Raw genomic sequence first — 26,403 nt, forward strand, 5'->3', positions numbered from 1 at the left:
CTGGATGTAAAGAGAGTGAGACAAACATGCATGTGACACCCCACCCAGTGGATGATGTCTGGATGCAACCCCTTCAGGTTAACTCCTTATGTAGTAAAACAGACAGTAAGTGGGAGTATTTAATGGCTCCCAGCAATCATAATAATGATGTAGCCTCCTGTGCTCAGCCCACACAGGTCTACTTACAGGGTCAAACTATGTCCAAGACTCTTCCACCTCTCCAGGTGGTATTATCCATAGCAGCTGGAATTACAATTAACAGCTTGGTCAATCGTTTACACAGTGGCCTCACTATCATCTTGTGCCCCGAAGGTTACATTTTAGCCTAGCTCCACAATGTCCAGTCCTGCAGGATTCAGGTATGGCACTCAAAAGTCAAGCTGAGGAAAGTCCCCTCTGAGAAGCTGCATATAGAGACCAGCTTAGCAGTGATGTTGCAGGCATCTTGCTTCAATAAAAAATACTAACTAGCAAAAAGATTGGGGTATTTCAGCAGGGCAGAGAAACGACATCCATCCCCTAGGACACTAGCAAAAAATGAGGCCTGCTGGGAACAGGAGGGGTACTGAGCTGGCCCACAATTTTTCTGCTAGTGTCCAACAATTCTGTAGGCGGTAGTATACAAGAAGAAAAATTCACTTTCTGTGAATTTCCACCCCCAAATTGAAGTACAACCTTAAAAAAATACAGATCAGGAAGAAAGTTAAAATGTCAGTAAATACATCTTTTCTTTTTGTCATTACAAGTAAAACTATTGACTCTACTTATATGCATAATCTTTCCATCATCCATGTTGTGATTGTTAATTAATACCTCCTGCCACATCAATGGACTTCACTATTCAGAGTGGCAACAAAATAACAGTCATGCTTATCCATATTTTCTCTTAGGAAGCCATTCACTTCTTAGTTTCTGCTTTGAAGGCCACCCTACCTAAGTCTTTTTGTCAGCTGGGGGGTGGCTTCAGCAGGATCATCAATATCTTCTGCCTCTCCTCCACTCTCTTCCCCATCTGACAATCTGACATTGCAAGCAGAATCTAGCAGAGATGATTGATTATTCTCCCTGCCAGCCACCCCCTTACATGACACACCTATCAGAGGGCTGTGGGGTAGCTCCCAGAAGGTGATTTGCAGCAGCTTCTCTAGTGAGTCCTAGAGCCCTATGCTCAGTGTGGCCATAGGAAAGAAAAAAAAACTTCCAGTGATGTCTGCAGGCTGCATAATAGCTTTCCTGCCTGCCCCAACCAACTTTCTCATAATGTAGTGTGGGGTAAGTTGCTAAATGTCACCTGGCTGTGGTATTGAAATTATGAAATAAGGCATTTGGATTTAGATTTATTATGAGATGCAGAGACTGTTGTTGAAAGTGTTACCTTTCCTATTAATATATGCAGACTCGTTGCATTGTGTTTACTGACACTTTAAAATATTCCTATTTTACACTCCCGATTCTGGCTGTGGCACCTACATGAGGATGAGATCATGGGCTTTCTGGCAAGAACCTGCTAAAGCGGATACCACTCGCTTGTGGGCTCATAGTCATTCATAATTGAATCATGAGGCTAGAAACATGGAGGTGATACAGAAAACTGAAGACTTATAGTAGTGTGTGATTCACAAGACTGGCTGAATACATCATTGAACCAGACATACTGCAGCTTCAAATTCACTTTTCAAAATGCACTGGCCACATGCAAAGAAATGTACTTACCAAGGGATTGGAAGAGCTCAGTCATTTTGGGGTGATCCCAGCATGTAGTTTGAGTTTGATGGCTGCAAATGAAGCAAAAATTATTAAAGTAATGCATTTATGATGCTCGTTGCTTTATACAGATATATATGAAGCTATTTTTGACACTGTAAAATAATGTAGTATTTTATGTACAGACAAAATCAGCCAATCAGGTCTCTGCACCCCTATTGTAGTATACACCCAATAGAACACAAATTCTGGGGTTTTTCAGGTGCTATAACAATATTACACATAACATGATTTTATAAGAACAATCCTTTTATGCATACAAAATTATGAAGGCATATAAAAAAGGAATAAAAGGAAAAAGGGAGAAACACCACAGTAGTCAACGCTTGTATATATTATTATTGCCTCTATATCGTATCTTGAGCTAATTTTAAAGATGGGGTCAGGTAACATTCATTGCATTTCACAGAATAAATGATAAGCTATATTAGCAAGTGTGGGTAGCATATGCATGTGCAAGACAGGTCGGACCTCTATGCTCAACTTTCAAACAAAGGGAGGAGGTCCAAGGCTGCCAACTATGACTAAAGCATGCAAACAGATCTGTTCATATCAGAACATCCTTCAAGGTCTAAACTACAATCACGTATAGCCTCTAAGAACAATGGAGCTGGCCAGCCTAAATTTGAAAAATCTACCCATCTTAGAACTTCCTACTTCAATCATGTAGCCATGTGTTCTATCATGGAATATCTTAAGAGGTTAAAAAAGCTATAAAAGTAGCCTCAAGATAGTTCAGTAGAGGGTGAGAGACAATAAAGGCTAGGTATTGGTGGGCATCGGGAAAGCCCCATTTTGCAAAAAGAAGGGAGAAAGAAGGAGGCAGACTAGGTATAAAAGCACTGACTGCAGGGTTGTTGTGGGTACTGTATGCTGCTGCTGTCATAACGTCAAAACACTTATCTTGTTCTGTATTGGCACATCTACTGGAATGTAGTAGTTAGGATCATGTCATATAGGGCCTCCCTAGTTGGTCACAACTGGTGTTTCTGACCGTTGCAAAGTAACTGTTCAATTAGCTTAGTAAATAAGATGTAGCTGGGTTTACATTAATTATCCAATGATGTACAATCAAAATTCTGTGTTTTTTTCCCCCTTGCACATAATTGAGTATTCAAAGTGAAAATAGGTAAAAAAAAAAAAAAAATTACAAAGCTGAGTGAACATTCCAGAGTCCTTTACTAAAACAACACCTATGTATTTACCATAATAACTGAAAGAAGAATACACCTGGTTACTAGGGGCAATGCTACACTTTTTTTTCCTTAACCTTTCATACAATACTTTGTCAGCATTTGACAGAAATTTTTACCAACTTAATACATAAGTCATACCTACGTAAAAAAGCTAGCTTTTCAAAGAAAAATTCTTAAAGTAAAAATCAATTTTGCAACAGATAATGAAAGAAAAACGATGTTGACATTAATTAATTACATCCATGTCTGATCCACTGCAAATAAATTATTAAACACCTGCCTGTGTGAAGATACATTTGTGGCTCTTCCAATCTAATTTGCTATTAATATACTACATGATGGCCATTTCCTCAAAAAAGCACAGTTAAAGGCAAACAGCATTTCCTATCCGTTATTCACGTTTCAGATTTTCTGTGAAAGCTTAGCTGCTATACGCCATTAACTGTCTCATGGACAAACCATTGCAATAGAGAGCAGATCTTGGTAGGATGGGTTGCAAATATATTTTCTCCTGTCCACACGGTCTTGTCTTTTTCTCTTGTTATGCCAGTATATCCTTTTTTTGTCTCTTCACCACTTTGTTCTCTTGCCAATATAATGACTTCCTTCCATGCTTTAAGCAATGGTCTAAAATTTTTCTACCTCTCATTATCATTCTGTTCTCCCCTCTTGCCATCATTTTCTGATTGCCTGGAAGGCATGGAAAGCAGCAAGCCATATGCTCTCCTTGAACATTACAGGCTACACACCTTAATAACCCTCACAACTCAAACATTTTTTTACAAATAAAGCTACACTGCAATACAAAATTCATTCTTGAAGCTAACATTATGTAAAACCAGCAATACAAAATTCATTCTTGAAGTTAACATTATGTAAAAGCAAATGTGTAAATAGTCTAGCTCTTTATATATTAAAATGACCCAAGTAAAATTTTAGAGAAATCTTCCATCTAATTAAGGAAGAACTTTAGGCAGATATATAAAAGAACTCATTACTTCAATTACTTTATTTATAGAAGTTAAAGTGCCAGCAAAAGTGCCTACTGTATAAGTTAATTTGTGCAATGGGTAGTACATTGGAAAGCCTGCAGGTGGGAGAAAGTTCAGTATAAAGGTAACAGTGTATTGGTATCCTCTAACAGTCCACAGAGTACACAGGAGGGAGGAGAAGTGGCACCCAGGTTACAAAACATAGGCTCCAGTAGCAGCCCGTGCATACGGGGCGCAGGAGGGCCGCCCCCCTATGCCATGCACCTGGCCCCTAATCTACAAGCAGGGTGCCGGACACATGGATTCCAATGGGTTTTTTTTTTTTTTTTAGAAGCACATGATTACAGCCTGAGGATGGATTACAAAGTATGGACATTGCCTACATTTCTATTCACAGGTAGACTAGTAAATTATATGCATTTTAATAGTGTATTTTTGAACTGGTGCCATTAAAAAGCAACATGTGGCTTTTAAAATCTCTATTTTTTTCTGTATGAGAACATATTTTCCAAAGCTTCATGTGATACCAATACCAGAGTTCAGAGTGAACCATAACAATTAAGTTTTTCTATATAAAGATTTGTTACATACTCCAACACATTTAATCTGTTAAAATGAATAATATCCCCAAGTTGTTAGCTATTTTATCATGTAAAACAAATACCTAAAATACTTTTTTTAATTCAAAGAGTGAAAGGTAGTAAAATGAGTCAGTGTAAAATGCTGGGCCAAGCATACTGAGTAAAGCAGAAATCTGCAACTCCTTTGAAGTTGTGAAAGTACTGGGAAACGCTATATATCCTTTACTCCTCTGCTACTTGCTGGTTATAGCTTTGATATTTGTGAATGTATTTGTGTCCTAAAATTACTGCCACGTAACACTTTAATGGCTGCATGAGGCCTAGTTACATAAAGAAAATGTCTGTAGTTGGCATTAACACCAGAAGAAATGCCACTCGTGTTTTTTTTTTTTACTTCAAACTTGAAAGTCCTTTGAGGTATTACTGCAAATGTCCATTAATTTCTCCAAATGGCTTTAATCTAATATCCAGTCACTGAAATAGCTCTTAGGAAATGTTGTAGGCATACTTAATATTCAGTTTTATGCAAAGCAGGATGATATCAGACAAATGGCTATTTGGGATAAAGTACAGGTGGATTACTAAGAAGGTTACATTTTGGTCCATCTATTCATCCACCTATTGATCTATCTATCTATCTATCTATCTATCTATCTATCTATCTATCTATCTATCTATCTATCTATCTATCTATCTATCTATCTATCTATCTATCTATCTATCGCACTCATTGCTGGTCCTGATGCTTAAGCAGAGAGGCTGGAGTCAAAGTGATACAATTTAAGGGGTATGTAAACCCTAATATACCTCTGTCATTTATTCCCTTTTGTTCTGTTAAATAAATCATTGAAAGTGTTTTGTTAACTGATAAAGTGGGGTGACTGAGATCTGTCATCCTAGGAATGTCAGTGTGTTACTGGTGGGATCACTAGCTGAAAATATAGGAAAAAAGCTTGAAAAAGAGCACTAATGAAGTAACCATACCTAAGGACCGGTAAGCTGCAATATATTAAATCTTTGTTCTTGTATTTAGGTAAGCTTTATGGCTAAACTAAATGAGACTGAGTTACTAACAGTGGCAAGCTTCACCTATCTACCCACAGGGCAACTCAAAACACTGTGCGTGCAAGCTTTCTCTCTATCCCATCATGGCTGAGCTCAGCGCTGCTGCAAAGGAGGATGATAATGAACCATGCATGTGCTGGGTTTTGAACTGGAGAGAAACCCCACTCCAGTAACAGCGGGGGGAGGACCAAGGGCGGGGAGCATCTTAGCAATATCCTAGTAACAAGTCAGAACAGAGGAGCACTATCTCTGGGAGTATTATTGCATGGCTTTGGGGGGGGGGTATGAAATAGCCTACACCTAAAGCAAAGGCATTATTCGACTTTAGCTAAAGCTGCATAGTTGTTTTCATCTATAGACATTTTTTTTTATTCTTTATTTTTTTAGAAAAGTGAACTAATCCTTTTAACATTACTGAGCTAATGAAAAGGCTTGTAATCTTATCCCAGAAGGTCATGTGTTTGTATATACTACTAAATTATTTAACAGACATAATCCAGCTTCAAAAACAATTTACTGCCTTGAATCACATATTCAGTGTTATCCACCAACTCCAGCAGGAACACCCTGTCTTGGCTCCTCTCAAGGCTCTTTTTCTGCCAGTTCCTCTCTCTGGAGTGTGTCAGGCCACTAGTGGATGCTTTTTGGATGGACACTTGGTGTCTGGCACTGGAAGGCACCAGGCAGAATGATGGAGTTACCCAGTGGTGTTTCAATGGAGAAAGTGGGCACTCAGGCACCTGGAGGCTCCCCTCCTGCAGCATGCTGAGCCGTTGTTGTAGGGTGCTGCAGTGCACAATGTGTCTTCAGCTTTTGGGTGGGCCACTGTTGCACAGACTCAGGGGAAGACAAAGGCACACGCAGAGTGTGTGGTGTAGCAGCATATTATGACTGCAGAATAATACAATAGTTATCTTTGCCTTCAAGGAAATCAACACAAAAAAAGCATATAGAGTGTTTTCAACCAGGGTGCTGCAAAGGGTTCACAAGGATGCCACGGTAAAATTACATAAAACCCTTTACAGTTCGATCTGAAAGCACTCTGTGCTAACTCCTGTGTATTAAGAGGGAGAGAGCACAGCCCGCACCTCCACCTGGCTCACTCTATGGAGGACTACAGAACACCACTAGTTTTCCATATATATTTATAATGTAGCAGGGAGGTGTTCTGTAGTTCACAGAAGCGTGCTGTGCAGGGCTCATTACACTGCTAAGTGCTAAAAGTGCAGCACAGGCAGACCATACAAGACCTTTCAAATTTACTGGATTTCTGACAGGAATAACAGGCTTTTTTTTTCTTGCACTTACCCAACAGTTGTAAAAAAAAAAACTTACAGCCCACGTTCACATCGGGGCAATTTGGCATGTGATTTGACATGTCAAATTGGCGGCTATTGCCGGAAATAGCACCGTCCGAATCGTCTGCACCAAGTCCCAAAAGTAGTACTTTTGGCGACTTCAGGGGGGCGATTTCAATAGTCATCTGCGCAGGAACCCGCCAAATCGCTCCCAAAGTCGGACTGACACACGGGTATGAAATCGTGCGAGTTCAGCTGAACTCGCACTATTTCTAACCTGCAGTCAGTGTGAGCCTAGGCTCAGTGATATATTTAACAGACTAAAAGCAAGTAAATAAGAGATGTTCCTCATTAGGGTTTACACACATTTAAATACACTTTAGTCTGCAAGGTTGTTTAAGCAGGTAAGCTTAAAACCAACCAATTAATATGAAAAAGTATAAATCTAGGTTTTTTTTTTGTAAAATGCAAGGTTCAAGCGTCTAAAAAAAGACTATCATTTCCTGCTGACTATGATGCTGAGTCCAATCAATATTGATGGAGATGAATGTGCAGAAAAGATCCCCTAGTCCTTAAAGATGTTTTCATTTCATTACCATTCTGGCAGGATTTCAAATGTTTTGCACTATAGCTCCAGAGATCCTTTTGTCAAGCCCTCAACTGAAATCAATTTAGAGCTTTATTAAAGTCGAAAATTAACATAATTTATGGTAAGGTTAAAGAAGAAAAAGAGAAATTACGTTGTGGCCATCGCTGGGCAGCAGGTTGCATTTTTAAAATTCAATAAGCGAGTCTTTTTTCCTAATGTTTGCTAGCAACAAAAACTGATGCAGACAGAAAATTGTCAGCACAGATATTACATAAAGACATCCATTCGTGGCAGAGGCTGAAAACAGTGTTGGAAAAAAAGTATGCAGGTTTCAGACAAATGCACATAACCTATAAGCCAAGGATCACTGCATACTTTTAGGATTATATATAAAAAAAAAAAAACACTGATAAATATAAGTGATAATATATGAGAATCTTAAATTAACCTGTGAACTTTTTTAAATCGGGTTGGTAGTGTTTTAATGACAGCTTTTATTTGTTGAGTAAAATCCTGGGTCAGATAATAATTTAGTTGATTATAGTAATAAGCATTTGCTAGTTTCCTCTGGCCCTATTGTATGTATCCATCACAACAACTGTCCCCTCTTTATCTGCTGGCTTATTGGTGATGGCCTGACTACCGCATAAATTGTGTAAAATTGTATAAAATTTTCTTTTGCTGGGTGAATATCAGGAATGTAATTCACATGAAGTCTCGAATAAAGGAACGAAGCCCTGCAACAAAAACAAAAAATGCTGCAAATTGTGTAGCCACATCAACCCATCAAAAAGTGTCACACACAAAAAAGATCTTCAACATTGGAAGATCATACAGCTGTACCTCCAGTAATGTTGTGTACCTCATCTAATGCAAAAAAAAAAAAAAAAACACAACAAAGAATCTTACGCTGCGAAAACAGGACAGAAATTACAAAAAGCAATGAATTTACACAAACGCTAGAGAAACATAAGGAAGATGATTTCTGCACACCTCTGGGACGGCATTTTCTCAAAACCAGACCACACTATGAAAGACAGGAATGTTTTGGTTTTTAAAGGGAACTTCAAAATTACTCAGGAAATTAAAACATTTGAACTAAGAATGATATTTCTATGTGACACAAAAGACAATTAACTGAAATGTGGATCTAAGTTTTCTAAATCCCAATCAGACAGTTTTAGAACCTCTGTGTGACTCTTCCCCACTCCTATTCCATAGCTCTCTGCCGGTCTTATCCCACTAACTATCCAAGTTTAATTACCATTGCTGTGTAGGTTTTTTTTCCTCAGAGATTGTCTTGTTAACATTCTGTTAAAACTTTGTGTATTAGTACTGCTTGCACTTTAAAGAAGGGGGTACACTCCAAAAGTTTTTCCTGATAATTTGGATATTAGTGCATATAAAAAGTATCACAAACAGTACTCAAATGATTTTATTACAAGTGCACTAATACTGTATGTCCACAATCACCCCCCTCCTCTACTGAGCCCTATCAATGTCTTTACTGTGTGTTTCCATAGACTTGAATGGGGTCATATACCAAGGATCTCCATTCTCTCTATATGGCTATACTAAAGTTTGACTCCGCATACAGGTGCAGCCAGCTTCAAGGAGCATTACTTCAGAGAGTAGGTAAACACCAGAGCAAGCTCCTATCTTGATATGAAGGTAGGTAAGCAGTCTGAATGGGGTTAAAGGTGTTGTAAATCCTTGTTTAAAAAATAAAATAACATACATATCATACTTACCTCCACTGTGCAGTTAGTTTTGCACAGAGTGGCCCCGATCCTTCTGGGGTTCCCAATGGCACTCGCGGCTCCTCTCCACATTGGAAAAACCCCTAGGGGGTTAACGTGCGGGCGTGCTCCCAAGTCCAGCATTTATGTCCATAGACACAGAATGCCGGACTCAGCCCCAAACCCCGGCATCCGCATCATTGGATTAGATTGACAGCAGCATGAGCCAATGGCTGCGCTGCTGTCAATTTATCTGATCAAGAGCCGAGATCCTGGTCAGAGAGGGTTTGCGCGTCTCTGGCATGGGAACGAACGGGTTTAGGTGATTAAAACGGGGGGCTAGGGTGCTGGTCAGTGACAGAAATGTTTTCACCTTAATGCATAGGATGCATTAAGGTGAAAAAACACGAGGGTTTACAACCCCTTTAAGTGTTTAGTGCAGATTAGTTTAGGAGGATGGGCTAGTGTTAATTTACATTAAAAAACAAAAAAAAAACAATGGTGCTTCTAATTAAAAAGTGCCCAATTCTAAAAAACGTAATACTTTCCAAATGACCCTTAATCTAACTCTCAACACTAACCTTAATCCTAACACTTAACTATAACTTATTAATCTATAACATGGGCTCTTAACTCTTAACCTGCCTTCTCAATACTTAAAACTCAGAACTTATACATCTACAAATTTGTCACTTCAGCCCCTTATTAGTTGTACTTACAAGATTATTAATAAGCTTTATTTCCGCAGGTCACATTTACATATTTTTGATTATACTTCAAATATACACATAAATAGCGGTGAATATATTTACTGCATTTCAAAGCACGTTTTCACTTATTTAAAAAGAAAGCATTTACAAAGTTGAATCTGTCATTTAATTTAGCTAAATCTTTAATCAAAATGCATTTAAAAACATTAAAGGCTCATTCACAGCAATACAAAACAGAGTTATCCTGTGTGGGCTGGTGTCAGTACTAGTACAGGCTTCAGAGGCAGTGCCTTGTATTTTTACAATGCAGGGTATCGTCACTCTTTTTTCCCTAACTTTCACTCCTCATTTAATTTCTATTTCATTTAATTTTATGCACTACAACTCAGAAACACACATACACTGCAGTATAGAAGCACACATACAGAGAGCTCCGGTGTGAACGAGCACTTTTTTAGTACTGTATACAAACTGCAAGTTATAATGGTTTGAAACATTATTCTACAATCTCAATTATACATCTTAACTTTTCTCAAATGCTCATTGTCACATCAAGGTAGACCATTTAGCAGGGTAAAAACTACAGACCAAGTCAACATGCTGTTAACCTTGTAATACATACAGTATGTATTAGTTTTGTTAGCTTGTAATTGCATTCTTCAATAAGCAGGTAAATTTGTGAGTGTTTATTAAGTTTTTAAGTTTACTGTACATACATGGTATATTTCAATCATTATGATTTTGCAAAGGTAGGGTTGCTTTTCCCATACCATGTACAAATCTAACAAAATGTAACACAAAATAACTAAAGAATTATTTAACAATTAAATTAACAAAAATCTGTTTATTATTAATTAATGTAGAATTGCTGTTTTTAGGTAACTTCAAGTAATATTTTTGTTTGATAACGTATATGAACTGTTGTCTTGTAGCTGGAGTAAATGAGCATAAAGCACACTAACTTTGTCACATTTTTTTGTTTATCAGTTGTCTTAGTGAAAGCATATACCCAGTCAATCATCTTTTAATTGTTACATGTTTGAAAATCCTGTCCTGTGTACATCTTGTTAATGCAAGCACTCCTGGAACATAGTGAATACTGCTGTGCTAGGCAGGTTGTCCATCCTGAGTCCAGGTACTGGATGTAAATGAGCAACCCGCAACACTGCAAAGGTATGACAACCTGGAGAAGCGCTTGTTGTAGGATCCAGAGGTAGGCATCTGGATTAGTCAGCAGATGAAGTAGAGGACAATTTTCATGGAGGCTAATCCTGTGCTGGCCCTAATATATATGTACGTTTGGCTAATATTGGGAATGTAAGTCTTGGCTTTACAGTGATGCACCAGATTATGTCTGTTGGCAACCAGGGAAATAACTACTGCAGTGGGAATTGAAACAGCAGTTCAAGACAAGTTTAGGACTTATTAGAAAGGTCAAGTTCACATAAAGCCAACAGCATTATCCGGGTAACAAAACTTTTTCCAGGTGATATATCATTGCCTGACACATTCAAATATGTCCATTGGTTGTAATTGTAAATTGGCCTTTTACTTTATCTTTAACATTCACAAACTTTACAGATTTTCAAAAAGCTTGAATAGACGTTCCCTAAATACTGATTAACCACATAATAAAGGTTCATCTAGTATGAAATCTCATTCCTGCTCTAACAATAAAAAAATGCTGATAGCAATCTGAATTGTAATTGACCCATTATAGTTGCTTTGTTAAAGTATTTTACTGCATTTGTTCTCATAAGTGTGCCATATGGTATAGGTATAAACAACACATTATTATTCCAAAGTGGTATTACACTGACATATGTATTTTAAAACATTACTATATGAAGCTTCAGAGAAATGTTTTCATTTTGGTGTATTGTGAGTGGGATTCTAATATTTCAAAGTCATTAAAAAATATGCCATATGTTTAAGAATGAGCTGCAGTAAATTAAATTTGGAAGACCACAGTGCCAATTAGCATAGTGATATCAACTGTGTGATTTACTAATACATGAAGTTATTCTGAGCCAGATTTGCTACAGTGCAAAGCAAGCTGATGTAAACCAGTGTGAACTCCCCCTGCTTTAGTAAAGTTTAGAAAATTAGGCCCTACACAGTCTCTATTTTCAGTGTGGTGTCCTTTTAGTTTACTTTATGGTAATTTAAACATTGCAGATGAAGAACTAATAGCATAATCATAAAAAACAAGGTCTGGACAGATAAAGATGAAGAAGACTGAAAACAATCATTCAGGATACATCTGACTAGACTGGACATCTTGTGACCAGAAGGTGCTGAGGTCCATTACTTAAATTTTTTAATTTATGAAGGAAGTTGGTTTTGCACAATTAATTGGTTTTTGCTATGTGCTGGGGCCATCCAAAGAATTGTTTTACCTTGCGATATTACGTTCACTTCAAGGTAGCTACCAATTGTTTTCATTTTTTGAAATCCTTATCTACTGTATATCATAGTAAATACTATTAGAATACTATTACTGTACCTTAAAATTTAAAAGACCAGCACAGAGAACATTTTTTTTTTCTTAAGGGCATTCCTAGATTTAGTCATTTATCTTTAGAAACATATAATTCCCAAGCTCCCCCCACAAGGCTGCTTCATTCATTCGTAGTTTCCTGTGAATGAATGAACTACAAGTACCGTCATTACCTGTGGCAGATGGCTTGTAGATGTGAATGAACTATGCTGATGAGCACCCTTGAAGTACATTCACAAGCCCTGCAGCTTTCAACAGCCTGAGAGGAGTTATGGGCTGAAAACTGCAGGGTTTGTCTGCAGAAGTCTGACATTGCACCCCGATCCACTGATCACATGTGCAATGCTTTCCAGGCTCCTGCAAGAAAAAAATAATAAATGCACAATTTGTTCTGCAAATATATGCATTTATTATATTTTTCTAAAAAGGTGAACTTATCCTCTAAGCTTCCAGGTCTCCAGGCATGCTGTGGCCATTAAAAGTGTGACACTCCTTGTTGGATGAATTATTTTTTTATTATAGAAGATGCTACAGGAAGAATGAGACTCCAAGTGGGAGAGCAACTACCATTGCTCTTGGATTCCTCAAGAAATAAAGCTGGTAGGTGGTTGAATTTCAAAATTCAACCATGATAAAAATCGCAGATCGCTGCCATTACTAGTAAAAAAAAAATATATAAAAATGCCATAAATCAATAACCTATTTTGTAGGCGCTATAACTTTTGCGCAAACACTTATTGCAATTTTTTAACCAAAAATATGTAGAAGATTACATATTGGCCTAAACTGAGGAAAAAATTTGTGTTTTTTTTTTTTTTTTCTTTTTTTTAAATTAAATTGGGGATGTTTATTATAGCAAAAAGGAAAAAAATATTGTGTTTTTTTTAGTACACCGTCGCACGACCGCGCAATTGTCAGTTAAAGCGACGCAGTGCTGTATCACCAAAAATGGCCTGGTCCGGAAAGGGGTAAATTCTTTCAGGGCTGAAGTGGTTAAGTAGCTGTCCTAGAACAAATATGTACCTATACACTTTAAACTTTAACCTTACCTTCTTGACATTTAAATGTGGTACAGGCTAGTGATTCAGAAGTTATTGAAGTCACTGGGACTGAACTAAGATCCCATACACACAATTAGATTTTCTGCAGATTTTTGTCTCCAGATTTACCAAAACCATGTAGTGCAAAGGCCTGCCTGATTGCATACAAATTTAAACTCTTAAGGTTTGACCTAATATTATATGGTTTTGGTAAATGAAGACAAAAATCTGCAGAAAATCTAATAGTGTGTATGGGGCTTTATAGCGAGGTACTTGGCGTTTTCTGAAGGAGGTCATCAATCGCAGCTTCCACAGATAAGACATATTTAATGCTAACTGCTGAGGTACAGAATTTTGAGCATCATATATTATAAGCAAAATCAAAGCACTTCATATAAGCATGTACAGGGCCGGATTTCCCACAAGGCCACCGAGGCCAGGCCTCGGGGCGGCAGTGGTACAGGGGCGGCCCGGCGCCGCTCCTGCAATGACTTCTCGGCCGCCCCCCACACTAACCTAGCAGCATGCAGCGCACCCGGGCACCAGAGAGGTGGGGGCGCTGAAGCGCTAGAGTGCTCCTCTCCCTCCTCCTACTCTCTGTGTCCAGACGCGGCTCCCTCCCCTCCCACCGCCGCCGCTGCTGTTTTTTTCGAGGCTTCAGCCTGTCCCCCCTCCCTCCTCCTGTCAGAGAAGGAGAGCAGCCGCCAGAGATCGGAGCGGCTGGTCTCTGTGCGGGGGGCGGGGGGGGCGCGTGTTCTCTTGTGTCTCTCACTCCCACCCAAGCCTGTCTCCATCTGTTCCATCTGTTCACTTATGGAGGGGGAGTTGTCCTGGGAGGGGGGGTTGTCCTGGGGCTCTGTACTAGTGAAGGGGGGGTTTGTCCTGGGGCTCTGTACTAGTAAAGGGGGGGTTTGTCTGGGGGGGTTGTACTAATGAAGGGGGGGGTTGTCCTGGGGGTCTGTACTAATGGAGGGGGGGTTTGTCCTGGGGGGGTCTGTACTAATGAAGGGAGGGGTGGTTTGTCCTGGGGGGGTCTGTGCTAATGGAGGGGGTGGGGGTTGACCTGGGGGGGTTTGTACTAATGGAGAGGGGGTTGTCCTGAGGGGGGTTTGTACTAATGGAGGGGGGTTGACCTGGGGGGGGTTTGTACTAATGGAGGGGGGTTGTCCTGGGGGGTATGTACTAATGGAGGGGGGTTGTCCTGGGGGGTTTGTACTAATGGAGGGGCGTTTGTCCTGGGGGGTCTGTACTAATGAAGGGAGGGGGGTTTGTCCTGGGGGGGGTCTGTACTAATGAAGGGGGGTTGTCCTGGGGGGTTGTCCTGGGGGGTATGTACTAATGGAGGGGGGGTTGTCCTGGGGGGTATGTACTAATGGAGGGGGGTTGTCCTGGGGGGTTTGTACTAATGGAGGGGCGTTTGTCCTGGGGGGTCTGTACTAATGAAGGGAGGGGGGTTTGTCCTGGGGGGGGGGTCTGTACTAATGAAGGGAGGGGGGTTTGTCCTGGGGGGGTCTGTACTAATAAAGGGAGGGGGGTTTGTCCTGGGGGGGGTCTGTACTAATGAAGGGAGGATGGTTTGTCCTAGGGGGTCTGTACTAAGGGAGGGGGGTTTGTCCTGGGGGGGATCTGTACTAATGAAGGGAGGGGGGTTTGTCCTGGGGGGGTCTGTACTAATAAAGGGAGGGGGGTTTGTCCTAGGGGGGTCTGTACTAAGGGAGGGGGGTTTGTCCTGGGGGGATCTGTACTAATGAAGGGAGGGGGGTTTGTCCTGGTGGGGGTCTGTACTAATGGATGGGGGTTTGTCCTGGGGGGGGGTCTGTACTAATGGAGGGGGGTGGTTTGTCCTGGGGGGGTCTACACCCAGGAAAGTACACCCAGGACTCCAGAGGGAGAGGGCAGTGCTGAGGGAACACCATCAGAGAGAGAACCCCGCTGCCCTGCGCCACCAGAGGGAAAGCCACACAGCCTGGCGCCATCCCTGGCGGAGAAAGGAATGGAGTCATTGCAGGAATACAGATCTGGGTGCTACCCAACAGACTCGCCACGGGCAATTCAGAGTGAGCTGACTCCTGGTCAGAGGGAACCGTTGCTGTATCGCTGGGTCAGGTGAGAGGGCCTATCGGCCATTATCTACGAATGTCCATAGGAACTGCAGTCTCTGACCGTCTCCTGTATCATGTCTGCAATGTCTGACCATCTCCTGTACTATGATTGCAGTCTCTGACCATCTCTTGTATCATGTCTGCAGTCTTTGACCGTATCATGTCTGGGGGCTCTTTCTGGTGGTGTGTGTGTGTGTGTGTGTGTGTGTGTGTGTGTGTGTGTGTGTGGTGGGGGGCGGCGGCATTGAAGGGCCCAGCCTTGGGGCGGCAAAGGGAGTAAATCCGGGCCTGAGCATGTATTATTGACAGAACAATGAGAACTAAGATATTAAAATAGAATATTTTTTCCTCAAGATTCAATCTTTTAGTTAACTCAAAAGAACTTTCATAAATAACACGTCTCAAGCAATTCCTTTCAAGTGCTAGTTCAAAGTGTCATCTTGCTCTTTAATCAAGAACAAAAAAAACTTTCTTTTTATACACTGAAGAGTTGAATTACTAACAGTATGTAAAATTCTAAGGGGCTAATTCAAGTTTTTTTTTAATCTTTCCATGCTTTTTCCTTTTGTGTGTCCTAAGTTATGTGTGTGTGCGTAGGCATGTGTGCGTGTAAAGAAACATTTTAGGTACTTTAATCCACTCCAACCTATCTCATCTTTGGACAGATGCCCCTAGGTTGAAATGCCCACCACAAGTTTATTTTTTACAGGTGCTAGGGCAGTAAAATTTCTGTACTTGTTCAAAGATCTTCCCAACTACTTTAGCCATAATGAAGGAGAATTTACTATTGCATTTTCTTTGTTTTACAATACAAAGGGTGTATTACTGGCAGTAGACTGTTCCTGCTGCAGTAAGAAGAGATTTCATTACTTTGGGTGATAAGGTTAGGACTCCCAAAATATATAAATAGGCAGCGGGTGATACACCCACCAAAGGCCTTTACTTAAACCACTTAAGCCCTGGAAGATTTTACCCCCCTTCATGACCAGGCCATTTGTTTGCTATTTAGCACTGCGCTACTTTAACTAGTAATTGCGTGGTCACGCCGCAGTACCCGAATGAACATTATATCATTTTTTTTCACACAAGTAGAGCTTTCTTTTGGTGCTATTTAAATTATTAATTAAATTATTATATCAACGAAAAACAGACTGAAAATTTTGAAAAAAAAATATATAAAATTTCTTCATAAACATAGGCCAAAATGTATTTTGCTACAGGTCTTTGGTAGAAAAAAGTTCCAATAAGTGTATATTAATTGATTTGCCCAAAAGTTATAGCATCTACAAACCATCGTATATACACAGGATTTTTTTTTTTTTATACTAGTAATGGCGGTGATCAGCCACTTATATTGAGACTGACAGTGCGACGGATAACCTGACACTAACTGACACTTTGTGGGAACTGACTGACACTGACATCACCAGTGACAGTAATACAGTAATCAGTGCTAATACTATACACTGAGACTGTACTAATGACATTGGCTGGGAAGGGGTTAACATCTAGGGGCAAACAAAGGGTTAACAGCGTGCCTAACAAGTGTAAAGTCTGTAGTGTCAGCTACTTTTACTAAGCGATGTGACTGTTTTTACTCCCTGCTTTGCAGGGAGAAAAAAAAGAAGCCATATCGCTGCTCTCTGTAGAGAGCCCTTTAATAATGACTCCAATTTCTTGTCAACAGGGTCTTTCAAACCCTGTGCGTTATCTACCAGACAAGTCAATTTCTTGTTTTAGGAAGAGACTGCTGCATCTACTGCTGGCATGCTCCATTTTTTAATGAACTTTTCATCCATGGGATATAAAAGGGAAAACCTCTTAGGAGGAACAAAAATCCTGTCAGGATGTTCTCAATCAGCATACACCGCCTGTTTCAACAGGGGTTATAAGGGGAAAGCCTGTGCGGCCTGAAGAGGCCTCAGAGATCCCAAAGAGGACCAGGGGGGCTCAGCCACCTCTGCAAGAGGCAACTTAAAGGCAGAACGAACCATTACGGTCAAAGTCAGGATCAAAAGGCTCTGCGACTGAGAGGCAGACAATAACTGGATATCTTCTCATCCAGATTGCTCAAAAGCAGACTCATCTGCCGGCCCTCCACAGAGTCCTGAGCTTTAAGCTCTTCCCCATCCTCAACCCATTCCTGCTCCAGAGTAGGAGGCTCTGGGGAGGGGGATCTGTGACGCTTCCTGCTACCCTGTGGGATGGAGACAATCATGCCAGCAATCCTGTGCTCTAACTCTTCTAGGGCTGAGGACAGTTCATCCTTAGTGATAAAGGGTGAAGCAGCATCGTTGATTGTAGGCACAATACCAGATAGGCGCAGTGGCTCAGATTGCCAAGAAGCCTCTGGTCTTTCAGGGGATACAACACTAGGGATAAGACTAGGTTCATCAGGAACTACTGACGACATCGGTGTGCCCTTCCCTATAGTCCCACTCCTCTTTTTTTGAGGACATTTACCCGCCACAAAAAGAGAATACTTGGGTGTAGTATTAAAACACCTCAGAATGGAGACCCTTTAATAGGGCTCCCAAGCCCCTATGTAACAATTCTGCTAAGCATCTTTAGCCTGCCAAGCAACACTTGGTGACTCACGTGATCTGGTAAAGAAAGAATGAACCGCTGCAAGTGTCTATTCAGAGCCTGCTTTGTGTCCCACAGCTGCCTTCTGGAAGCACCTCATGCTTGGCCTATACAGCTTAACCACCTGCCATCCGCGCTATGGCCGAATGACGGCCACAGCGCGGACCTTAATTCCCGGGAGGCCGTCATATGACGGCCTCCCCTGTGCACGCTCCATGCGCGCGCCCTACAGGGCGCGCTGTGATCACCAAGTCACTGAGACTCGGCTGATTACCAATCCGAGTAAGGGGCCGGTCCCAAGTGGAAGAGGCACACCTGCCTCATCAGTGCCACCATAATAGTGCTACCTAACAGTGCCCACAGTGCTACCTAACAGTGCCCACAGTGCCACCTAACAGTGCCAACAAGTGCCACCTATCAATGCCAACAAGTGCCACCTATCAATGCCCACCTGTAGTGCCAATCAGTGCCACCTGGCAGTGCTGCCCATCACTGCCACCCATCAGTGCCCATCACTGCCACCCATCAGTGCCCATCACTGCCGCCTCATCAGCATACATCAATGAAGGAGAAAAATGACCCGTTTAAAATTTTTTAAAAATTCAGGTTTTTACATTTTTTTAACAAAAAGTAAAAACTGCAGAGGTGATCAAATACCATCAAAAGAAAGCTCTATTTGTGGTGAAAAAATGATAAAAATTTCATTTGGGTACAGTGTTGTATGACCACGTAATTGTCATTCAAAGTGCTTCAGCGTTGAAAGCTGAAAATTGGTCTGGATAGGAGGGGGGTTTAAGTGCCCTGTAAGCAAGTGGTTAAATAAGCTGGGTGTGCACCGGAACGTTCTGTGTATGTGTGTGCAGTGAACCAAGGCGAAATGGCGCACCGTCGTGCGCCATCATACAGGTAAGGAACAGCCACAAGCAAAAAAAAAAAGGTACACTTTGCAAACACCCACAGCTAGCCCAAAACTCCCCCGTACGGTCACCACACATAGGTGTCCAGCCTCTAGTTAGCTTGACTGATTGTTAAAATCACTGGGACACCCCACAATAATAGTAAAGGGGTTTCACTTACCTGTCCCTTCAAAATAACTCAACACAGCCATTCATGTCTAAAACGCTGGCAACAAAAGTGAGTACACCCCTAAGTGAAAATGTCCAAATTGGGTTCAATTAGCCATTTCCCCTCCCCGATGTCATGTGACTCGGTAGTGTTAAAAGGTCTCAGGTGTGAATGAGGAGCAAGTGTGTTAAATTTGGTGTTATCGCTCTCACTCTCTCATACTGGTCACTGGAAGTTCAACATGGCACCTCATGAAAAAGAACTCTGAGGATCTGAAAAAAAAGAATAGTTGCTGTACATAAAGATGGCCTATGCTATAAGAAGATTGCCAAGACCCTGAAACTGAGCTGCAGCACGGTGGTTAAGACCATACAGCGCTTTAACAGGACAGGTTCCACTCAGAACAGGCCTCGCCACGGTCGATCAAAGAAGTTGAGTGCATGTGCCCAGCGTCATATCCAGAGGTTGTCTTTGGGAAATAGATGCATGAGTGCTGCCAGCATTGCTGCAGTGGTTGAAGGGGTGGGGGGTCAGCCTGTCAGTGCTCAGACCTTACGCCGCACACTGCATCAAATTGGTTTGCATGGCTGATGCCTCAGAAGAAAGCCTCTTCTAAAAATGATGCACAAGAAAGCCCGCAAACAGTTTGCTGAAGACCAGCAAACTAAGGACATGGATTATTGGAACCATGTCCTGTGGGTCTGATGAGACCAAGATAAACTTATTTGGTTCAGATGGTGTCAACTGTGTTTGGCGGCAACCAGGTGAGGAGTACAAAGTCAAAAACATTAAATGTTTTCAATGAAGCCTGTAGAGCATTGCAATTGCAATCAGTGTGTTGTGGCTGCAATGTGCAGGCTCCAGCATTGTTTATGCCCCTGGTTAGTAAGGTGGTACAAACGTACCGTCCTGGGGCTGGAAAAAATAATCAATGGATTACAAGCCCAGTGATGTAACCGCACTTGTGCTCCACTTTAATGTCTTTAAAGCTGAACTCCAAGATATATAACTCCAAGATATAAGATACACAAAAACAGCTTGGTATTAAAGCGGAGTTCCACTTAAAAAAAAATTAAAAGTCAGCAGCTACAAATACTGCAGCTGCTGACTTTTAATAATCAGACACTTACCTGTCTCAGGGTCCAGCGATGCGGGGGAAGCCCCGCTCGTCTCCCCCTCCTCTCTTCAGCACCGGCATTGTAACTGTGGGAGTCCGGCTGTGGCTTCACAGCCAGGCACCCACTGCGCATGCACGAGCCACGCGGTGTGCCGACTGGCTGGGCAATCATCTGGGACCTGTGACGTGTCCCAGATGATTGTAGAGAGGGAGGGGGGAGGTGTGATCCCCCTTCCAGTGCTGCGGTGCACCGGAAGTGGGAGCTGGAACCCTCTAAAAAGAGGGTATCCGCTCCCCCCAAAAAAATAATTAGATGCCAAATGTGGCATGTCAGGGGGTCACCTTCCCTTAAAGCGTAATTTCCATTGGGTGGAACTCCGCTTTAATTAATATATCATTAATGTATTTTTTTAAATGCAAGGAGTGTAAATACCCTGAATGGGAGAGGGAGAAGCAGCTCAAGGAGCCGATTGCATATGCTATAATGCAGGGAGTATGCTAAAAGGAAAAGAGAGCTGAGCGACAGAGTGGGTATCTGCCTCTCCTTTCACTGTCCAATCAGATAGTGGGGATGGGATGGACACTTGTAAAGTGAAACTGTAGCAGAGAAAGGTCAGGTCCCCCCCCACCGACAGACAGAGCTGGGCTGTGTGGCAAAGCTGTGTAAATATCAAGACTGGATAGACAGAAATAAAAATCCTCCGGGAAGTAAAACAGCTCTCTTATGTGTCTTGTATACAGTATGTGTATTTAGCTGTTTGTCTGGAGTTCAACTTAATGTTAGGATCTATTTTCATTGCCATATCTGAATTGAAGGGCACACCGAAACAAACTACTTTGAGCAACATTTTTCTGTATGCTTTATTCTTCTGAAAAATGTGAATCCAATAACTTGCATTTTTTTTAGATCATTCACTTTGGATTTTGGATACAGAGCGTGGTTTTTTTGGTAATTTTATCAGCCTTACAGGAGGAAATTTCTTCCTGATAGTTTCAGACGCTGTAACAGGTACTGATTTATATTCATGAAAGTGACAACTTGTAAAACTTGTATTTTTATACTTGAATGTTCTGTATGTTCAAAGCATCATCTTTTTCTACTAATCTAAAATATGCATAGAAAATATCTCATGTGGTCCAGTTTAATTGCTTCAAGATCATTAATTCTAAAACACCAACATCCTGCTACTTTCCTGCATGCCTCCAGCTCATCATTAAAAGGACATCCGCATTACTTTTTTCATCTTGTAAAAACACCCTGTCTGAAATCAATGCATGAGTGCCATGCATGATTAACACCGTCCCGCTCCTGAGTTTCTGTTAATGTAAATGCAGGTCGGTAGTCTACTAATTTTACATCAGCTCACTTGATATTTTTTGTACAGTGCTTAATTTCTGTCCCAGTTAGGAGAAATGCTGTTTCTAAAATCCAAGTCAGCTCTGAGCACATCAAAACTGTCCTAACTTTAAATCCCAAACATTTAATAACATAGGGTTTGTTTAATTCTGTGTCCATTTTATTACACTTACAACTTTGACCATATTTCCCTACTTTTGCTGAGCTTTATTAGTTATAGATATCTGACGTTTACAGCTGCTACAATTAAAAGGGATTTCAGATTCTACTTGCATTACCCCAGGCAGACACCCTTTACTACCTCACATTTATTGCCTAGCCCCATCACAAGTAAACTGCAACATATGAAATTTGTGTTCTTGTATGTTGATACACTTTACCAGTTTAAAACACAACTAATCAAGCTTGATAAATGCTTCTATATATAAGTTTAATCTGTGCTATGGAACCAGAGTTCGCTGAAGGGACATAATTTGAATTTCTCCTCCAACTATTTTTAAAAGAACATCCCACCATTGCTGTTTTTGGTGTAAGTAGTAATATTAAAAATTTCCTTGCTTCAGTGCTTTCATTATACTACATGAAACTGGCAGGATATTATTACAGGACAACAAATGTATGCTGTGCTGAAATTTAGGTCAAGGAAAAACGACTAGACTAACAGAAACAAATGACATAATGGCACCACACTATACCAAGGGAAATGGCTAAAGATTTGCCTGCAGGATTTATGTATCCAAGTAAAGGACACATCTATGATTTCACCTGCAGGAAAAGTCCTTCTTTTTATGTATGGCAGGTTTCAATAAAAAGACATGACTTTATTTCACAAATATTAAGCGTTGTGAGAATAGTTTCTAGTCTTCTGGGTTTTAACCACATATAGAATGCCAAAAATAAAAAATATGTTTTTTCCAGCATCTAGGATTTGCCTTTATAGTATAATAACAAAAAGGGTCACTTCTGCAGCTATACATTGCTTGTTACCATATGTTAATGTGCCTGCACTGTTTTTCAATTTTCCTTTAACAAAGTTGGCCCAAGATACATATTTAGCCACATGAGAACTTTCAAGGTTTCTGGAAACTTGGAGATGCTCAAGGGTAGTGTTAAATGTCTTTAAATGTCTTTATTCTTCATAAATCTTTTTAAAGCAAAAAAAATGTAGGCTTCATTTACACAGAGGGTTTTAACACCCATGACCACCCACCTATCATGCAGACAGAGGGGGTTGTACGGCAAGTTTAACTTGGGATGTTCAGTTTCAGGCGGCATCGCTCATTGATGTCAATAGGAATGCGTAACAAGTTTGAGACAAATGTTTGGCTTGCAACTGCGGGGTAGTATTTTTCTGCAATATCCCTCTTCAGAGGAAAAAAAAAGGCATTCCCACCAATATCATCTTTGGAACACCTGGAGGCTGCTGCTCTACCAGCTTCCATTGTGCATTTTCAGAGGGGCGATAGAGACTGCTGCAGGGGTAAAAGAGGCCTTACTGATTAGTCATGGCCTCTACATGGATCCTATATCTGCATATAAACCAGGGAAATTAAAACTTATTTAAATCAGCTAGTGAGGATGGCCATCTCTCTTTGTAGGCAACAAAGACATGAGGAGAGCAGGGACAGACTATACATCCACCAAGAAAAGGGATCACTCTTTCCCCTAACATAGCACCTAGTTTTTAAGGTAAGTGGGACACTTTGCAAAAAAAAAAAAACTATCAGTGCATGCAAGCACCAGGTAATTAAGCACTCTAAGTGCAGCTAAAAAGTAGTATAAATGAGAGGCAAAATTGTGTCCACTGAGATACAACGATTTGGTTGACCATGGAAACACAAAAAAAGACAGAAATTTAAACAGAGAGGAAGGGGAGCCTAATAGGCTACCCTACATAGACACGTGAAACAGGAATTCTCATATTCCTGATATGTGTCTGTTGTACCATGCACTTGTATGAAAACACTATCCTGTTCTCTTTGTATTGCTTCCTTTGTGTGAAATACCTGGTGATCCTACCAGCCCCCGTGTTTTCCAATTTCAAACCGAGTATGCTAAGCATAAAGGCACATCCATCCAATAATGGTAACTTTGTTTGTTTGAATTCTTTTTAGAAGCACAGCCTGCCTGTAATCCAATGATCAGACTTGTGCCGACACACCCCTCTGCACAATTCTTCACTGCAACAACTTGCAGTCTGCGCCTCAAGCCCTCTAAGCTGAAAACAGAGGTCATGTGATCGCTTGTAAAAAAAAGACAAAGAAGGTATTTAGCATAAAAAAATGTATATGCGGTATATATATATATATATGTCCCACTAATGGAAACCTATAGAAAAAAAAATAGGCGGGTTGCCTCTCCTTTAGAAAACGCTTCTTACTAGCACTGATCAAATAAAATGTCCTAAGACTCTGACCCAGACAAAGTCTGTAGATCAAAAAGACTTCTTTCTGACTTTACTAATGACATTTTTTTTTTTTTGTAGATTAATACATCAGAGAGTAGAGGAGCCAGCGGCAAATAGGCACCTTGCATTTTTGAAGAAATATTACCAAAGGTAGCCTACTTATTTTTTCTAGTATGCTTTTCCTATAAAGGATACCTTTCCTGACTGACCCTGAACAAGCATGCAGATAATGTCTGAGCCCCTAGCGTTCATGCGGGGCTCCATGGGACAGTACAGAGGGCGATGGTATCTTCCAGTGTTCCCCCCCCTCTCTCTGTTTGTTTTAGGTTGCCCCAGGAGATGGCAGAAAGTGGAGTGGGTAGCAACGGTCGCCGGATTGGCTGGATCGGGCGGGATTGAGCCGAGCTGTGTCTATATATATAGCTGGCAGCTTTCCCGCTCCGGTCACCGCCTGAGGGGACGTTGCTGAAGACAGAACCGCGCTGCTCCACGGCATACCTGAGGAATGGAAGAGCTGCTGCGTCGCCTTATCCAAAAGGCTGAGAGCCGTGGGGGGGCGGAATGGTTAAGGCGGTGTCTAGAAGAAGATGCAGTTCCGTCAGCGTCAGCCTCTGCTGATATAGAGCATGCCCAGTCAGTGCCTATGGAAGTCATTATGGATGACATTCTCCCAGCTCCCCCTGCTGGTTTAAAGAGAAGTCGCAGAGGTAACAAGGGAAAGAGGTTGAGAAGTGACATTTCTCCCTCTCCCCCTGTGAGAGAACAATTACTGCAGGAAAGGTCACGCTCCTCAGACAGAGCCAGAGTAGATTCACCTCAGGAGGCTTCTGCGGGCTTATCATGTGAGGTGCCAGCTTCTGGGCAGCCTGTCAGCGTGGACCATTATTCTGGTGAGAAAAATGATTCACATTTCATAGAATTGGGTAAAGTAGTTGGTTCTTTAGCCAATGTACTTGCAAAAATGGGTGAACCTGTTAATATTGGTAATGTGTGGAATGGCGGTGGCTCAGGAGGTTTAAGTTTAACAGACAATGCTGTTCTTTCACAAGGTAACCCCGCCATTCCAATAAGTTTTAATCACCTGAGTGAAAATAAATTACCTATTACACATAATACCAATATAAATGTTAATCCTTCTATGCCTGTTCCTGTTGCTAATTCTACATTTTCTTTACCTGTTAAAACTTTGGTTTCTGAATCTTGTTTTAAAGAAGCCCTCCCATGTGAATTATCTCCTCTGGGTTATCACCTATCTAATGCTGTTAAGGAAAAAATTTGGCGTGGAGAATTCATAGATATTTTATCATTACTCCCGTCATCTAAAGAATTTTTATTAAAATCTGATAAGAGAATAGACGATAGGTCTGAGGAAGATAGGAGAAGGGCAATTCCCCGCACTTTTCAAAATTGGCTTCAGGCCTTTTGCATTTTTGCTTCTGTGGTAGGGGAACGTTTTCCAGATAAATGTTCAGGTTTATTTCAGCACCTGGATATAGTGGCGGAGGCATACCGCCATTTTGGCGCAATTGCATGGTTTAACTATGATGAGAGCTTTAGACAGAAGCTTTCTGTCCACCCATCTTTAAGATGGGGGGTTAAGGATGTAGGTTTATGGTTAAACCTGATGCTGCCACAAAGGCCTCAATACACACAGAGACCTCCAGTAACAAATGTACAATCGACTTTTCGTAAAGGAGTATGCTTTGCATATAACGATTCCCAATGCAGATTCCTTTCAAACTGCAGATATAAGCATGAATGCTCATTCTGCGCAGGGACGCACCCAGCAGCTCGGTGTTTTAAAAAATCAGCTAATACATCTCAGTCAAGGGAAATTAATGCAAAAGGCATGGACGCCAGTGAGGTTGTCAAAAATGCAGTTCTGGCTAGATCATTATTCAGACCGCAGGATGGCGGACCTTCTGCATGAAGGTTTTAAATTTGGTTTCTCCATTCCGGGTTTTTCTGGACATGGTTGTCTTTTAGTAAAAAATTTACGATCCGTTCTGACATGTCCTGATATAGTTAGAGAAAAAATTTTTAAGGAATTAAAAGAGGGCAGAATCGCTGGACCTTTTTCCTCCCCTCCTTTTGAAAATTTCCGTTTATCTCCTTTAGGCCTGGTACCGAAAAAAGAGCCAGGATCTTTTCGGTTGATCCATCATTTATCATTTCCTTGTGGTAATTCATTAAATGATGAGATCACTGAATTTGAGTCTATGGTATCATATGCTTCTTTTGAAGAAGCTCTTTGCTTATTAAAACGTTTTGGGAAAGCATCTCTTATGGCAAAGG

General features: G+C 41.1%; 1 protein-coding gene across 10 annotated transcripts in view; it reads right to left on the bottom strand.

Annotated features, from left to right (window-relative positions):
• The window catches only part of UTRN (utrophin), a 1,071,426-nt gene that overhangs the window by 145,151 nt on the left and 899,872 nt on the right, over window positions 1-26,403 (bottom strand). For all 10 annotated transcript variants that reach the window (XM_073627744.1, XM_073627752.1, XM_073627745.1 and 7 more), the window contains one exon: window positions 1,714-1,775. In XM_073627744.1, the coding sequence (XP_073483845.1) occupies window positions 1,714-1,775 (62 nt within the window). The remainder of the gene's footprint in view (window positions 1-1,713; window positions 1,776-26,403) is intronic.

Source organism: Aquarana catesbeiana, linkage group LG04 (genome assembly GCF_042186555.1).
Source record: "Aquarana catesbeiana isolate 2022-GZ linkage group LG04, ASM4218655v1, whole genome shotgun sequence".
Lineage (NCBI taxonomy): Eukaryota > Metazoa > Chordata > Amphibia > Anura > Ranidae > Aquarana > Aquarana catesbeiana.